Genomic DNA, 18,470 nt, shown 5'->3' on the forward strand with positions numbered 1-18,470 from the left:
CCACCTGTTGGCGGCGCTGCTGAGTGTTGTGGTGGCCGTGTTGCCATCATAGTGACCCCGACACCCCAACACCTCCTCCTCTGGGCCTCATGGTGGGAACCAAACATGTAGAAACCATCCACTCACCTCTTCTGCAATTCTCAAAGACTTGGAGGTTAATATAAAAAAATCTCAAAATTTTCGCTCATCAGTCCAGCGTACAGATTTACAATGGCCTAATGTCCATTCCTTGTGGCTCTTCTTCTTGTGGAGGTTTCTTTGCAGCATTTTGACCATAAAGCGCTGGTCCTCGCAGTCTCCTCTGTTGTGTCTTGGTGTGAAGCATTTATGTGGCTCATCTCGGGGGCTGCTAGTTTGTGACTTCTGAGGCTGTTGATCTTATCCTTTACAGTAGAGGTAACACTTGGTTTTCCTTCCCTGGGATGGTCCTTATAAGACCCAGTTTCATAGCGTTTCATTTTCATGACTCCCATATGAGGATACCTTATAAAGATCTTGGAATTTTCTGGATCTATTGACCTTCGTGTCTGGAAGTAATAATGGAGGGTTACTTCTCTTTCCTTAGTTGAGCGGTTCTTGCTCCAGTGGTGGAATAAGACTAAACACTGCGTTGACCTGTGTACAAATCCTACAACTCAAGGGATGGTCTCCAACAAGAGATTCTACAAACTGACTCTAGACGAGGGAAATCTGTTACTAGAAAACCATTCCAGGTGACGACCTCACGATGCCGAGAGAATGACAAGTGTCAACTGAGACTGAACTCAAATATGACACTGTGTTCACTACATAAATCCGTAGGCCATCCTTCGTAGCTTTCATGTCTTCAATATGAATCTACAATATAGAAAATTAAAAAAGCAAGAAAAACCAAAGAATAAACAGGTGTGTCCCAACCACTGACTGATGTTATATAAAGAGGTTTTCTCCCGTATCTCTGTTCACTGTCAGTCGATGGTTCGGCTCTTCTCTATTTCCAGGGTTTATATACCCCTGGATCAGCCTTTCTTGTGCTTGAGCCACTTGAGTCTCTGGATACAAACAAGGACGTTCCCATTCACTGACAGCAAGCAGAAATGTTAAAAACAAGGCGCACAAGACTGTTTGTTCCCCTTCTCCAGCATTGGGTACTGTGATATAATCTGATTTGGGCACAATGATCTAAGATTACCTCTCTGCAGAGATTTTGTTCTACTCCATAGAGGCCGAGCTTTCGTCCCTCTTTGTGGGCTTCCTTTAATCTCTGTTCCTCTTGGACAGGACCTTTGCCCACATCCCTGTACGCCTGGCAGTATCTCAGCCCCCCTGCCACTTCCAGGCTGAGATAGTGTTTGTAAGCGAGGCGTCGCTGCACGGCCTATCCTCCGAGAATCCCCCTCCACCCTTCCAGGCTCTCTGGGAAAGTTGGCAGCTCCTGCTTCCCCTCCATACAAAGCCGTGCCCTTCCAAGCCACGGAGATCAGACACCAGCGGATTAACCGTCCGTCCAGGAAAAGGAGCCCTCACGCTGAGGTGAAATAGCTGCGGTTTGTAAGTGAGCGGACGTATTAAATGGAGCAGCAGGCGTCCCTTAGATGCCCATTTGACGATTGTCAAGCACCCCCTGCCGGGAGGCAGAATGCGACATGTCAGGTTTTTTTACTCTCCTCTTTTTGCAGTCGCGCAGGACGCAGGCGGTTTTTCTTGTCAGAACGCGATGGCGGCGGGCCAAGGCCTTGTACAGAAAAGCTTGTCTTCTCATGTGCACCCGGGGAGGGAGAGTAAGGGCAGAGCACACAGCGGGAGAAACTAAATAATCGTCTCCGGTGCCCACTGCGCTTTCCAAACCCCTCGCCTCTAGTGAAGGGGGCAGCAATGGATTACAATTCAATCCTCCGCGTATCCTCTATCAGGGAGCTCATATTCCCGAAGCGCCGCCTAAAATGTAAGGATATAAATTGTCCCCACTGCAAATCCTGCCGCGCGGTGAGAATGTGGGCGGAGACAGGCAAAGCATTTATTAAATGGCGGCTTTTTGTTTTTGTGCCCCAATAATGCTCCATTATCCCACCGGCCACCAATTAGTATGCAAATCCTACAAGCGCCTTGTTTTTGGAAACCTACTTACCCTATTAAGACCAAAGCTAAGTCCTCCGACCTTCGACCCAAACTGGTGAGATGTCACTAGCGTCAGGTGAGACATACTTGATGGTATTATAGACACCCAAAGGAGGCCAGTGGGCGACCAATTCTAAGCAGAGGGGATAAGAAAAGATGGCGGCTCTGCGGGGGTTGCTCAGCTTCAAAAACCCATTTTCGGACACCTGTTGGTGAATGGATAGAGGGGTCCTGTGTTCGGGATCCTCATCTCTTGGCATGAGTGGTCTCTCTGGACACCTCGTCCTGTCCTGTATTGCACATATTGATTTGACTAGACACCTTGTAATACTTATTTTCTCCTGTGGGGGCGCTGCAGGGACATTGAGCACTTACACTGAGATTTCGGGCACAGATAAGCGCCGATCACTGGAAGCCCCGACAGCGGGAGACTTTATGTTCTAGGGAACTTCTATAATAGAGGGGAGTCTTTCAGAAGCCTCGACCTTCATCCATAGCTTGTCTCCTAACACTACGGGATGGAGGGCCCCTTTAAATGACGCTGGTGTATGATGGTGTGTGTGGGGTTAGTAGCTCAGATTTCGGGTTCCTTATTATCAGAGGAGACCCCTTGGTGACGATGTAGGTTCTCCCTGTATACAGCTCGGGGACTATATATTATTATATACAGAACTTCTGCCATTGGATAAACTTCTGCATCGGGATTTCTTATCACAGGACCGATGACAAGTCGTGGGGGAAACATTTTTAATGACTTGATTGGATTTTGGATTTTGCGCGGCTGCAGAAGTTCGGGATATTTCTGCGCCATCCCTATACGTGAGAATAATAAGACCTCGTGTCAGACTGGGGATTGGACGTACTCACCGTAATCCTTCTTGCAGTATTTCTTCATGTTGATCTTCAGTTTCCCTTTTGATGCTTTGCAGTAAGTCTCACAATCTACGGAGAGAGAAAAATCCCGATCAATACCGAGCACCCAATACGTATAGGTCAGTCCATGGCGGACTCGCTAATCTGACAGTAACCTTTCTATAAGCAGACTGGATGTGGCCGATGACGGACCGCAGTATTAGCCGCTATTCTCTAGTCAGCTCTATATAAATGAGGCCGTGTGAATGGCGTCCTGCCCGTCGCCTAGCACCCGATGCTTCTCAATTAGCCTGTGTCCTGATAATGGATGACTGCTCCCACCAGGGCCAACGCCTCTCATTAACCCCGCAGCTCAGAAACAAGCGCAGTTCAGCTCCGTGCACATTATCTGCCTATTATTCTGCTTGAGCAAGATTGATTGGAGGACAAATCGCCACAAATAAACCATGTAATTAGATTAGGCCTCATTATTGTTTTCGGACCCCCCTCCTCCACCGCCGCCACATCTTTCCCGAGCTGGGAGGTTGTGATGTGACGGGAGGAGAGGGGCAAAAAGAAAAAATCATCATACGTTAATAGATTGGCGACATGATGATGAGATCTAGCACCGATCTATTAGATGGACTGGAAATATTTCTTTGGCGCACTCGCAGAAATTTGTTACATCTCTTGGGTTTAGAAATTGTCAAAAAAACCCCCTTCACAATAGAAAAAAAATCACAATAAAAAATAACATTCCAGGTGAAAGCAGAAGTGGCTGTGTGCGGAGGGTCGGTGTACACTGGCCTGGATATAAGCTTCGGCTGACATCCTAAGCCAGGCTGCAGGACCTGTTATAGGATCGGACATTGACTGACTGTACTCCTCCTCTTCCTCATATCCGTTTTCCTATAGCCTGGCCTAAAAGGGTCCCAGCACTTGGTGGTTTCAGTCTACAAATCAATGGGAGACGGTCATTTCTTTTTACCTCGAGCGGATTGTTCCTGCTCATGGAAAAAAAAGCGACATCATTCTTCTGGTGGATTTTGTAGCTGATTGAGCTGCAGACATTTGCCTGAAGACGCTCCCTCTCAACTAGATTTGGGCCTAATCTGGAGCGGAGTGCCACGACTGGATGCCGGTGTACCCATTTTTTGGTCCAGAATCTGAGGCGGCCTCCGCATCAAATTCCGGACCAAAAAACCCTGCCCAAACTCAGCCTAAGTCTTCCTATATGAACTGGTGGCCTTCAGAGAGGGGTAACAGAACCTTCCGAGCCAACATACACAGGACATAGGGCCATGTAGGTAGAGACGGCCCCACTGTTTGGTATCATGGTGGGGGGTCCGAACGCTCAGAATCACCACTAAACTAAGGCTCTGTTCACATTACGTCTCAGCCTTCCATCAGCAGAATGTGAAAGGTTTCCCGATGTCTTGTGTCTCATCCATGGCAGCTCTGGCCCATCGTAAGCAGAGACTTCACACCTAGGCCTCAGTATATACAGTATACACATCAGTATAGAGAGGTAAAGGCGACTGTTCTGTGCAGTAATATACGGTATATACTGACATAATACCGCCCTGAAGGGATTCGCAGGGATATCTTTGAGGTTCGCGTACGCCGTGCCCCGTGTTGTGATAAACTCTCATTTTGGCAATCCCAGAATAGCGGGAGATGGAAACAATTAACAGAACGAGGCCTTAAAGCCGGGCCAAAAAGACCGAAAAAAAACCCTCCAAAAACACTCTTGGCCGGAATTTCCAATACAGAGGGGAAAAATGTGCTACATCCCAGCGTGGAGGTTATTTATAAATCCCATAATTCAGCTTGTTGACGTGCGGGATAAAATCAGGAAATTTATGGGCTCAAATAATAGTAAGTGTTGTCAGGAAAGTGCCGGGAATTGATGGATTGTTTGTCCTGGAGGTTTTTATTGTATCCTATAACGGAGTAGGAACACGGGCGGCTTCTTCCTCCACAATTGGAATCATTCTCTTAATTTTGTCCTTTCTATTAATTTCCACGCCCCGTGAGAGCCGAGAATCTTGGGAGTTTCTTAGAAAGAATTTGAGATTTCTGATTGTCAGAGGTCGTCGTCCCGGCAATTCTGATTCAATAACATGGTCCAGTAAGTTTAATTAGCCGATAATGGGTTTCCCTTCAAGTCGATACCCAGACGGTAGATAACACTACAGAGGCTCGTAACAGTAACAGCTCCAGTATCCAAAGCCTTATATCAGCGCCGGGGTCTTGTGTTTAATATCCTGCGATTCTACAAGATCGGCGCCCCGGTGGAGACTCTCAAGGACGGAGACGAACAGACCATGAAAAATATTGACTCCTCTGAACTTCTTCCGAAGATGGAGCCAAAGACCAAAGAGCCTGACTGCCCAACTGAGCCGAACCTCGTAATGGAAGCTGAAGGGAAGGTATCGAGCCACCGAATCTGGACCATCGGTGACTTATTTAGTCCTCTCACCACTTTTGTATGTTGAGCGGCGTTTAGCAGGAAGGTCACATCGGCAAAAAATATACAGTAAGGAGTACGTCAAGATTAAGAGAACCCCGACTTTGTGAGGTGCCGTCATCTTTTTCAAGGAAAAGGTAACTTTACTGGGACAAGCTGGAGAAAGAAGACCAGAGGCAAGAAGGCGGCTGGAGACGAGTACAAGTCTGGAGGTCCCAAGTGAAGACCTTCAGCAGAAACACATCGTATGGTCACCATGGTCAGTGGACATTGAAAAGTAATCCCAAGTGCAATGGTTTCCCAATCTTCTGAGGTGACCTCACATCTCCTGGGTTTTGGCCCTTTGGTCTCCAAAACTAATTCAAGTATTATAGGATAACGGCCCACTAAAAACAACCGCAATCTCTGCTAATTCTGTGATTGATGTCCACCACAATGGCCAGAAGAAGAAAATAATGAGCAATCCCGCCATTCAGATAAATAATCCATTGTTCTTTTTAGAGAAGACCCTGGACAAAGCTTCAGTGTCTTCCACCTCCGGTGGTCTCTTTCACCTAAAGCCTAACCCCCCCATGAGACCTCGGGACCATCTCATTGTTCGGTTGTGCCATTCAGGGTTGGCTTGTGTTCTGCAGGAAGAATCATTGAATTCCTCGGCTCTTTTTGTATAGGAATGTGTATGGGCGAAGGGGATGTATAGAATTAGAGGGAAGGTCCATCGTGTCTCCGTCAGTGCTTTGCTTTGGGTACAATGGAGCACCTTGAGAACCATTAGAGGTGAACAGAGACATGTGCAGAAGACACAAGAAAGGCGATGGAATTATCTAATTGTAGTGTAAGGGACATGAAGCCCCCCACAGGGACTGTACAGGCCAATGTTGTAAGACCATGGACCATGTATTATATTCATCATGGAGGTAGTGGATTAGGACTAGGGTTGAGCCGATCTTGAGATTTTAGGATCGTTTTTAAAACTTGATTTCCGATAATTTTCCAGCCGATCGTATCGTGAAATTTGCTCAATCACCGATCGGGATCCGATCTTTCCCGATCCCGATTGCTCAACCCTAATTAGGACCTGATCTATTGGTAGATGATGGACCAGTACAAAGGTATAGCTTTTATTTTTGGCAGCAGAGGAGAGAAGAATTGGGCATCAGGCACTGAATAGTAACATGACCGATCAGTCAGGGGCTTTTCCGCATCGCTCGGTTGGCTTTCATTTATTGGATTGTTCACATTTGTTATTTTTGCCGCGTTTTACAGGGATCAGTAGTAATAAGACTCTGCAGACTTCACTCCAGGATATTATTCGTGTGTCCATCTAAAGCGAGTCCCTCTGACCTCCGTGGGGTCACACAATTTTAGGAAGCAGATTCTGCATTAATGCTCTGTACACTGTGTAATGTAGGATTCTTCACAATGGGACGGCGCCACTTCATGCCTATACCGTGCTCCATGTCCGGGGTATGTCGGGAGATCATCCAACCTCCAGCCTAGGACTTTTGCACAGTCTGTTCATCGTCTTCATCAAATAACTTGAGAAAAGAAAGTGTCGGGGCTTGAACTGCACAAAAGTGGTCTCGTAGCACCTGACCCAGAATAGAGCCCTGGAGTAGCAGAGCTGAGAGCGCGCAGGACTTCATTCTCAGGCTCTTCTACTGAGCTCCGGCCCTGCACCGAGCAAGTAATTGAATGTAATGAAATGCAAGCGGAGAGAGAATTACTAATACTCAATGGAATCCGAAAACCTCTGCCAAGAAAACAGCTCTGTGCGAACCCAACACTGCGCTCTAGCCTGGACGAGGAGGCCGCCTGCGGCACGGATGGGACCTTATCTGCCTCCATCAAAAACTGAGGAGCCCGCAACGGTCTGGAGAAGAGGCAACGCAAACAGTCATATAGGCATTATAGGAAGGAAGGCCCGGAGGAGCAGAGAAAAGGCCAAGGTGGCAGTCAGGAGCGGGTGGACGTGGTCAGGAGCTGGCGGGTGTAGTCAGGAGCTGGCGGGTGTATTCAGGAGCTGGCGGATGTAGTCAGGAGCTGGCGGATGTAGTCAGGAGCTGGCGGGTGTAGTCGGGAGCTGGCGGGTGTAGTCGGGAGCGGGTGGATGTAGTCGGGAGCTGGCGGGTATAGTCGGGAGCTGGCGGGTATAGTCGGGAGCTGGCGGGTATAGTCGGGAGCTGGCGGGTATAGTCGGGAGCTGGCGGGTATAGTCAGGAGCGGGTGGATGTAGTCAGGAGCTGGCGAGTGTAGTCAGGAGCTGGTGGATGTAGTCAGGAGCTGGTGGATGTAGTCAGGAGCTGGTGAGTGTAGTCAGGAGCTGGTGAGTGTAGTCGGGAGTGGGTGTAGTCGGGAGCTGGCGGATGTAGTCAGGAGCTGGCGGGTGTAGTCAGGAGCTGGCGGGTGTAGTCAGGAGCTGGCGGGTATAGTCAGGGGCGGGTGGATGTAGTCGGGAGCTGGCGGGTATAGTCAGGAGTGGGTGGATGTAGTCGGGAGCTGGCGGGTGTAGTCGGGAGCTGGCGGGTATAGTCGGGAGCTGGCGGGTATAGTCGGGAGCTGGCGGGTGTAGTCAGGAGCTGGCGGGTATAGTCAGGAGCGGGTGGATGTAGTCAGGAGCTGGCGAGTGTAGTCAGGAGCTGGTGAGTGTAGTCAGGAGCTGGTGAGTGTAGTCAGGAGCTGGCGGGTATAGTCGGGAGCTGGCGGGTATAGTCGGGAGCTGGCGGGTATAGTCGGGAGCTGGCGGGTATAGTCGGGAGCTGGCGGGTATAGTCAGGAGCGGGTGGATGTAGTCAGGAGCTGGCGAGTGTAGTCAGGAGCTGGTGGATGTAGTCAGGAGCTGGTGAGTGTAGTCAGGAGCTGGTGAGTGTAGTCGGGAGTGGGTGTAGTCGGGAGCTGGTGAGTGTAGTCAGGAGCTGGCGGGTGTAGTCGGGAGCTGGCGGGTATAGTCAGGAGCTGGCGGGTATAGTCAGGAGCTGGTGGGTGTAGTCAGGAGCTGGTGGGTGTAGTCAGGAGCTGGCGGGTATAGTCAGGAGCGGGTGGATGTAGTCAGGAGCTGGCGAGTGTAGTCAGGAGCTGGTGGATGTAGTCAGGAGCTGGTGAGTGTAGTCAGGAGCTGGTGAGTGTAGTCGGGAGTGGGTGTAGTCGGGAGCTGGTGAGTGTAGTCAGGAGCTGGCGGGTGTAGTCGGGAGCTGGCGGGTATAGTCAGGAGCTGGCGGGTATAGTCAGGAGCTGGTGGGTGTAGTCAGGAGCTGGTGGGTGTAGTCAGGAGCTGGCGGGTATAGTCAGGAGCGGGTGGATGTAGTCAGGAGCTGGCGAGTGTAGTCAGGAGCTGGTGGATGTAGTCAGGAGCTGGTGAGTGTAGTCAGGAGCTGGTGAGTGTAGTCGGGAGTGGGTGTAGTCGGGAGCTGGCGGATGTAGTCAGGAGCTGGTGAGTGTAGTCAGGAGCTGGTGAGTGTAGTCAGGAGCTGGTGAGTGTAGTCGGGAGTGGGTGTAGTCGGGAGCTGGCGGATGTAGTCAGGAGCTGGTGAGTGTAGTCAGGAGCTGGTGGGTGTAGTCAGGAGCTGGCGGGTATAGTCAGGAGCGGGTGGATGTAGTCAGGAGCTGGCGAGTGTAGTCAGGAGCTGGTGGATGTAGTCAGGAGCTGGTGAGTGTAGTCAGGAGCTGGTGAGTGTAGTCGGGAGTGGGTGTAGTCGGGAGCTGGCGGATGTAGTCAGGAGCTGGTGAGTGTAGTCAGGAGCTGGTGGGTGTAGTCAGGAGCTGGCGGGTATAGTCAGGAGCTGGTGGGTGTAGTCAGGAGCTGGCGGGTATAGTCAGGAGCTGGTGGGTGTAGTCAGGAGCTGGTGGGTGTAGTCAGGAGCTGGAGGGTGTAGTCAGGAGATGGCCGGTGTAGTCAGGAGCTGGCGGGTGTAGTCAGGAGATGGCAGGTGTAGTCGGGAGCTGGCGGGTATAGTCGGGAGATGGCAGGTGTAGTCAGGAGCTGGCGGGTGTAGTCGGGAGATGGCAGGTGTAGTCGGGAGCTGGCAGGTATAGTCGGGAGCTGGCGGGTGTAGTCAGGAGCGGGTGGGTGTAGTCAGGAGCTGGCGGGTGTAGTCAGGAGCGGGTGTAGTCAGGAGCGGGTGGGTGTAGTTAGGAGCGGGTGGGTATAGTCGGGAGCTGGCGGGTGTAGTCAGGAGCGGGTGGGTGTAGTCAGGAGCTGGCGGGTGTAGTCAGGAGCGGGTGTAGTCAGGAGCGGGTGGGTGTAGTTAGGAGCGGGTGGGTATAGTCGGGAGCTGGCGGATGTAGTCAGGAGTTGGTGGGTGTAGTCTGCATGGGGAGGACAGTGGCTCCCCAGTCCCAATATGACAACTACCATGGGAGACCAAGGTGGAAATCTCTGAGTTAGGTCTAACGTGGTCCCACAGGGCACTGAATAAAGTGGGAGCCTTCTGGCCACGAGATACCTAAAGACTTTCTCCATCAATATTCCTGTGGCACGTACCAATCCCACTCCGTCATCATCATGTCTGACACTCGGTGTCTCTTCCATGGTCCTGTCATCCCTAGCAGCTGACTTCTTCCTCTCACAAACAGCACCACCCTTGTTCACAGGTTGTGTTTGGAATTGCAGCGCAACACTATTCACTTCAATGGAATGGAGCTGCAATACCAGACAGAGCCTGAGTACAGGGGTGGCGCCATGTCTCTTAACTCTTGTAGAAGCCATTTATACAGGACTTTGTACCTTGTGTGTATATATTTTTATGTATATATATATATATATATATATATATATAGTATATACACACACACACACACAGTATATAACACCTAATATGTCACCGGATACCGACTGTCATGACTAAAGGTAACCCTGTCCTGACTCTGTGACAGTACTGACGGCTGATCTCCTGTTGTCATGTCATGGATTAAAGGCGGTACGTTTAGATAGTTCGGCACATTCCCCGATCAAACAAGTGCCTGAGGCGGCATCAACCTCCACATGTAGCATGCAGGCGTCAGTCAGCGCTCCGGAGTGTCTCCTTAATCCTCTGAGATGTTTCATGGATTAACATGGAAACTGTTCTACTGGAGATGTGTCATCTTATATACCGCCTGCTATGTTATATACCTGCCATCTTATATACCGCCTGCTATGTTATATACCTGCCATCTTATATACCTGCCATCTTATATACCGCCTACTATGTTATATACCTGCCATCTTATATACCGCCTGCTATGTTATATACCTGCCATCTTATATACCGCCTACTATGTTATATACCTGCCATCTTATATACCGCCTGCTATGTTATATACCTGCCATCTTATATACCGCCTGCTATGTTATATACCTGCCATCTTATATACCGCCTGCTATGTTATATACCTGCCATCTTATATACCGCCTGCTATGTTATATACCTGCCATCTTATATACCGCCTGCTATGTTATATACCTGCCATCTTATATACCGCCTACTGTTATATACCGCCTACTATGTTATATACCTGCCATCTTATATACCGCCTACTATGTTATATACCTGCCATCTTATATACCGCCTGCTATGTTATATACCTGCCATCTTATATACCGCCTACTATGTTATATACCTGCCATCTTATATACCGCCTGCTATGTTATATACCTGCCATCTTATATACCGCCTGCTATGTTATATACCTAGCATCTTATATACCGCCTGCTATGTTATATACCTGCCATCTTATATACCTGCCATCTTATATACCGCCTGCTATGTTATATACCTGCCATCTTATATACCGCCTGCTATGTTATATACCTGCCATCTTATATACCGCCTGCTATGTTATATACCTAGCATCTTATATACCGCCTGCTATGTTATATACCTGCCATCTTATATACCGCCTGCTATGTTATATACCTAGCATCTTATATACCGCCTGCTATGTTATATACCTGCCATCTTATATACCTGCCATCTTATATACCGCCTGCTATGTTATATACCTGCCATCTTATATACCGCCTGCTATGTTATATACCTGCCATCTTATATACCGCCTGCTATGTTATATACCTAGCATCTTATATACCGCCTGCTATGTTATATACCTGCCATCTTATATACCGCCTGCTATGTTATATACCTAGCATCTTATATACCGCCTGCTATGTTATATACCTGCCATCTTATATACCGCCTGCTATGTTATATACCTGCCATCTTATATACCGCCTGCTATGTTATATACCTGCCATCTTATATACCGCCTGCTATGTTATATACCTGCCATCTTATATACCGCCTGCTATGTTATATACCTGCCATCTTATATACCGCCTGCTATGTTATATACCTGCCATCTTATATACCGCCTGCTATGTTATATACCTGCCATCTTATATACCGCCTGCTATGTTATATACCTGCCATCTTATATACCGCCTGCTATGTTATATACCTGCCATCTTATATACCGCCTGCTATGTTATATACCTGCCATCTTATATATCGCCTGCTATGTTATATACCTGCCATCTTATATACCGCCTGCTATGTTATATACCTGCCATCTTATATATCGCCTACTATGTTATATACCTGCCATCTTATATACCGCCTGCTATGTTATATACCTGCCATCTTATATACCGCCTGCTATGTTATATACCTGCCATCTTATATACCTGCCATCTTATATACCGCCTACTATGCTATCGTGCCGCGTGATGTGGCATGTATACGGCGTGTGAGAGTTTGCGCGCCGTATACGCTCCCATTGATTTAAATGGGAGCCAGGATCGTATACGCGGCGTTATTTTGCGGCCGTGATTATATAAGTAAATAGTGTTGCGCTGCAATTCCAAACACAACCTGTGAACAAGGGTGGTGCTGTTTGTGAGAGGAAGAAGTCAGCTGCTAGGGATGACAAGACCATGGAAGAGACACCGAGCGTCAGACATGATGATGACGGAGTGGGATTGGTACGTGCCAAAAGAATATTGATGGAGAAAGTCTTTAGGCATCTTGTGGCCAGAAGGCTCCCACTTCACGGCCGCAAAATAACGCCGCGTATATGATCCTGGCTCCCATTTAAATCAATGGGAGCGTATATGGCGCGCAAACTCTCAAACGCCGTATACGTGCCACATCACGCGGCATGTTACTCCGTGTGAATGCAGCCTTATATATAGCTCAGGTCAATACATAACTACGGTATTCTGTCCAGTATATCATCATCTGTAGATGCCTTTATGAATTTTCCTCTATCGTGTGTGATACAGTCTGCTGTATGGATGTATCTAAGCTTTTCATGTGTGATGCTGTATGGATGTATCTAAGCTTTTCATGTGTGATGCTGTATGGATGTATCTAAGCTTTTCATGTGTGATGCTGTATGGATGTATCTAAGCTTTTCATGTGTGATGCTGTATGGATGTATCTAAGCTTTTCATGTGTGATGCTGTATGGATGTATCTAAGCTTTTCATGTGTGATGCTGTATGGATGTATCTAAGCTTCTCTCATTGTCAGCTAATCCCGGTGTTTTCTCCTCAGTGTCAGGAGGCTGCAGCACAAGACGAGCCGCTGAACCATATCAGGCAGGTCCCAACATGAGCAACTATTCTAAACAGCATCGTATATATGTACAAGGAGCCCGTCCGCTCATGGTCCGCTCAACCCCCTGCCCCTATGTCCGGGGTAAAGGTCCAGAGAGGTCCAAAGGGAGGGGGGGAGGGGAGAACAGATCCGGGGGTCGCCAGAAAACTAATAACTATCATCTGAAATATTAAAAAACTCAAGAAAGAGACATCCAGAATTCTCTATGACGGCTGCCATAGTCCCACCGCTCTTACAGGAGAGATCCCCGGACATGTGTGTGTGTGGGGGGGGGGGAGGGTCCTACAGGACAATGTGAGATCAGTGCTAAGAACCCCGATCTGTGCAGGAGCCGAAGGAGCCCCGATCTGTCCAGGAGCCCCGATCTGTGCAGGAGCCCCGAGAGCCCCGATCCGTCCAGGAACCCCAATCTGTGCAGGAGCCCTGAGAGCCCCGATCTGTGCAGGAGCCCCAATCTGTGCAGGAGCCCCGAGAGCCCCGATCTGTCCAGGAGCCCCGATCTGTGCAGGAGCCCGGTCTGTACCACACGACATGTTTAGCTACAAATTCTTTTCGTGAGTCGATATTAACAAAATATTTACCTGAAATTGATTCAAAAATCCCCCCCTCCCCCCTCCATTCTGCAGATGAAACTGATTTCACAGCAATTACAGACGCAGCTGACTTTGTCATTTCCAAAAATATATCTGAGTATAAGACGGCCGGCCAAATGTTATCACCGGGACTTCTGTGAACCAAAATGGAGCAAAAAGCCCCAAAAGCAAAAGTCAAGAAATTTTAATCTAAGACACAAATGTCTTCTATTTCAGGTACAGAATCCAATATGGCTGCTCCAAAACCCCCACTAGTAATAAATGCGCAGAAAACACTCGACCCCAGATACAGAACAAAGAGCGAAAGGAGCCGAACACAGAGACACAGCGGCCGGGGCTATGGGGTCGCCAAATCTCTGCTCCGACCTCTTCATAAATGGCGGCCGACCATTGTCAGAGAGAGGCGGTAACTATCCTCAGCTTCATATAAACCTCAGTGATGGATCCCGAGGACAGTAACAAACTAATAAATGATACAATCACTTACAATATATGGTAACTTTGTTCTGACTCCACAATGTCACAGCTGAGGCTCTCGGTAAGTTTTCTATCTCACCCTCAGTGGATTATTCCCCTCATTACTCCTCTATAATGTCCTGTACATTTCTCTACGGCTTCCGATCATCTCCTAATCTCTCCATCATATACTCCGTCATATAATGTGAATTGTGTTACTTGCTCATCCAGAGACCTATTGGTGAGCGTCCACCACGTAAGGACTTACCGGCTGGTTCCTCGGTGCTGCTCGCCGCCGTAGTGGGAGGAGCTACTGGGATCTCTATGCGTTGGGGAGAAAGAAGGAGACATGAGCGTTATTACAATCTGCGTATGGCGCCAGCGATGTAGTTGTGTAACTGTCGGGGTGTGCGGTTAGTCTTCCCTAGGGATTCGTGCACATCTACGGAAGCGAGCGGGGGCGATTAATGGAAGCGGAGGAAGAGTAAAACATCAGGATATAGGGGAATATAGCGGGGCGCTAATACAGGACAGGGAGGGGGGAGATATACCGAGGAGAGGAGATACAACTGGGAGTGGGAGGAGCCAAACAGAATTGGATTATTATTAGATAACGATAATATTGTTGCAGTTTAATCCTTGTATAATTATTACTGGTGTTTTCTGGTCCCACATTGATGTCCACAGGATAGTTCTCCAGTATGTAATGTCCGACACCGCCAGACCCCGCACAGATCAGCTATTCCCGCAGTCTCCAGTAGATGGCCAGCGCTTGCAGCAGGACAAACATTCTGGTAATAGAAGGGGCGCTGCAGTTCACTGGATCCACCACTAGTAAGTGAGAGGCGCTGCTCTCGGGATAGGAGTGTTGCTGCATCTGTCCCATACTATAGAAGCTTCTAGATCTCTGCGGGGTCCGATGTTGGGCTCCAACAAATCACATACTGGAGAACTATCCTGAGAATCAGTTTGGGGAAGGAAAACCACTTTAATTCCTGCAGTTCTCAAAATCTCTGCTTGCTGGCGGTGAAGACAGCGGAGATCTTATAGATGGAGCAGAAACTTACACAAAGATTAAACCGTAGGAACAAAACACAGTAAAGCAATCCTGTCATATCTTCCGGGGGTCGCACCAGAGTATACGGCAAATAGGTGGTCCGAGCTCCTCAGATACCCCATATCCAGCACTTGTGGTAGGAGCCGAACCATCTATTATACATCACATGGACCCGGCCCTAAACTATGGAGGCAGCCAGTATATCTAATCCTACCCTGTGTGATACTGTATACTGAGCTGTGTATCTAATCCTATCCTGTGTGATACTGTATACTGAGCCGTGTATCTAATCCTATCCTGTGTGATACTGTATACTGAGCCGTGTATCTAATCCTATCCTGTGTGATACTGTATACTGAGCTCTGTATCTAATCCTACCCTGTGTGATACTGTATACTGAGCTGTGTATCTAATCCTATCCTGTGTGATACTGTATACTGAGCTGTGTATCTAATCCTACCCTGTGTGATACTGTATACTGAGCTGTGTATCTAATCCTACCCTGTGTGATACTGTATACTGAGCTGTGTATCTAATCCCATCCTGTGTGATACTGTATACTGAGCTGTGTATCTAATCCTATCCTGTGTGATACTGCATACTGAGCTGTATCTAATCCTATCCTGTGTGATACTGTATACTGAGCTGTGTATCTAATCCTATCCTGTGTGATACTGTATACTGAGCTGTGTATCTAATCCTATCCTGTGTGATACTGTATACTGAGCCGTGTATCTAATCCTATCCTGTGTGATACTGTATACTGAGCTGTGTATCTAATCCTATCCTGTGTGATACTGTATACTGAGCTGTGTATCTCATCCTATCCTGTGTGATACTGTATACTGAGCTGTGTATCTAATCCTATCCTGTGTGATACTGTATACTGAGCTGTGTATCTAATCCTATCCTGTGTGATACTGTATACTGAGCTGTGTATCTCATCCTATCCTGTGTGATACTGTATACTGAGCTGTGTATCTAATCCTATCCTGTGTGATACTGTATACTGAGCTGTGTATCTAATCCTACCCTGTGTGATACTGTATACTGAGCTGTGTATCTAATCCTATCCTGTGTGATACTGTATACTGAGCTGTATCTAATCCTATCCTGTGTGATACTGTATACTGAGCTGTATATCTAATCCTACCCTGTGTGATACTGTATACTGAGCTGTGTATCTAATCCTCTCCTGTGTGATACTGTATACTGAGCTGTATCTAATCCTATCCTGTGTGATACTGTATACTGAGCTGTGTATCTAATCCCATCCTGTGTGATACTGTATACTGAGCTGTGTATCTAATCCTACCCTGTGTGATACTGTATACTGAGCTGTGTATCTAATCCCATCCTGTGTGATACTGTATACTGAGCTGTGTATCTAATCCTATCCTGTGTGATACTGCATACTGAGCTGTATCTAATCCTATCCTGTGTGATACTGTATACTGAGCGGTGTATCTAATCCTATCATGTGTGATACTGTATACTGAACTGTATCTAATCCTATCCTGTGTGATACTGTATACTGAGCTGTATCTAATCCTATCCTGTGTGATACTGTATACTGAGCTGTGTATCTAATCCCATCCTGTGTGATACTGTATACTGAGCTGTGTATCTAATCCTATCCTGTGTGATACTGTATACTGAGCCGTGTATCTAATCCTACCCTATGTGATACTGTATACTGAGCTGTGTATCTAATCCTATCCTGTGTGATACTGACTGCTGAGCTGTGTATCTAATCCTATCCTGTGTGATACTGTATACTGAGCTGTATCTAATCCTCTCCTGTGTGATACTGTATACTGAGCTGTATCTAATCCTATCCTGTGTGATACTGTATACTGAGCTGTATCTAATAATATCCTGTGTGATACTGTATACTGAGCCGTGTATCTAATCCTATCCTGTGTGATACTGTATACTGAGCTGTATCTAATCCTATCCTGTGTGATACTGTATACTGAGCTGTGTATCTAATCCTATTCTGTGTGATACTGTATACTGAGCTGTATCTAATCCTATCCTGTGTGATACTGTATACTGAGCTGTGTATCTAATCCTATCCTGTGTGATACTGTATACTGAGCCGTGTATCTAATCCTATCCTGTGTGATACTGTATACTGAGCTGTGTATCTAATCCTATCCTGTGTGATACTGTATACTGAGCTGTATCTAATCCTATCCTGTGTGATACTGTATACTGAGCTGTGTATCTAATCCTATCCTGTGTGATACTGTATACTGAGCTGTATCTAATCCTATCCTGTGTGATACTGTATACTGAGCCGTGTATCTAATCCTACCCTATGTGATACTGTATACTGAGCTGTGTATCTAATCCTATCCTGTGTGATACTGACTGCTGAGCTGTGTATCTAATCCTATCCTGTGTGATACTGTATACTGAGCTGTATCTAATCCTCTCCTGTGTGATACTGTATACTGAGCTGTATCTAATCCTATCCCGTGTGATACTGTATACTGAGCTGTATCTAATAATATCCTGTGTGATACTGTATACTGAGCCGTGTATCTAATCCTATCCTGTGTGATACTGTATACTGAGCTGTATCTAATCCTATCCTGTGTGATACTGTATACTGAGCTGTGTATCTAATCCTATTCTGTGTGATACTGTATACTGAGCTGTATCTAATCCTATCCTGTGTGATACTGTATACTGAGCTGTGTATCTAATCCTATCCTGTGTGATACTGTATACTGAGCTGTATCTAATCCTATCCTGTGTGATACTGTATACTGAGCTGTGTATCTAATCCTATCCTTTGTGATACTGTATACTGAGCTGTGTATCTAATCCTATCCTGTGTGATACTGTATACTGAGCTGTGTATCTAATCCTATCCTGTGTGATACTGTATACTGAGCTGTGTATCTAATCCTACCCTATGTGATACTGTATACTGAGCTGTGTATCTAATCCTATCCTGTGTGATACTGTATACTGAGCTGTATCTAATCCTATCCTGTCTGATGCTGTATACTGAGCTGTGTATCTAATCCTATCCTGTGTGATACTATATGCTGAGCTGTGTATCTAATCCTATCCTGTGTGATACTGTATACTGAGCTGTGTATCTAATCCTATCCTGTGTGATGCTGTATACTGAGCTGTGTATCTAATCCTATCCCGTGTGATACTGTATACCGAGCTGTGTATCTAATCCTATCCTTTGTGATACTGTATACTGAGCTGTGTATCTAATCCTATCCTGTGTGATACTGTATACTGAGCCGTGTATCTAATCCTACCCTATGTGATACTGTATACTGAGCTGTGTATCTAATCCTATCCTGTGTGATACTGACTGCT

General features: G+C 47.1%; 1 protein-coding gene across 1 annotated transcript in view; it reads right to left on the reverse strand.

The window, feature by feature from the left end:
• Positions 1–18,470, reverse strand: part of NTN1 (netrin 1) — a 197,644-nt gene that overhangs the window by 12,048 nt on the left and 167,126 nt on the right. The window contains exons 6-7 of the mRNA XM_075279300.1: positions 14,331–14,384; positions 2,965–3,039 (exon numbers count right to left, since the gene is read on the reverse strand). Coding sequence (XP_075135401.1) covers positions 2,965–3,039; positions 14,331–14,384 — 129 coding nt within the window. The remainder of the gene's footprint in view (positions 1–2,964; positions 3,040–14,330; positions 14,385–18,470) is intronic.

The sequence above is a fragment of the Leptodactylus fuscus genome, chromosome 6, assembly GCF_031893055.1.
Source record: "Leptodactylus fuscus isolate aLepFus1 chromosome 6, aLepFus1.hap2, whole genome shotgun sequence".
Lineage (NCBI taxonomy): Eukaryota > Metazoa > Chordata > Amphibia > Anura > Leptodactylidae > Leptodactylus > Leptodactylus fuscus.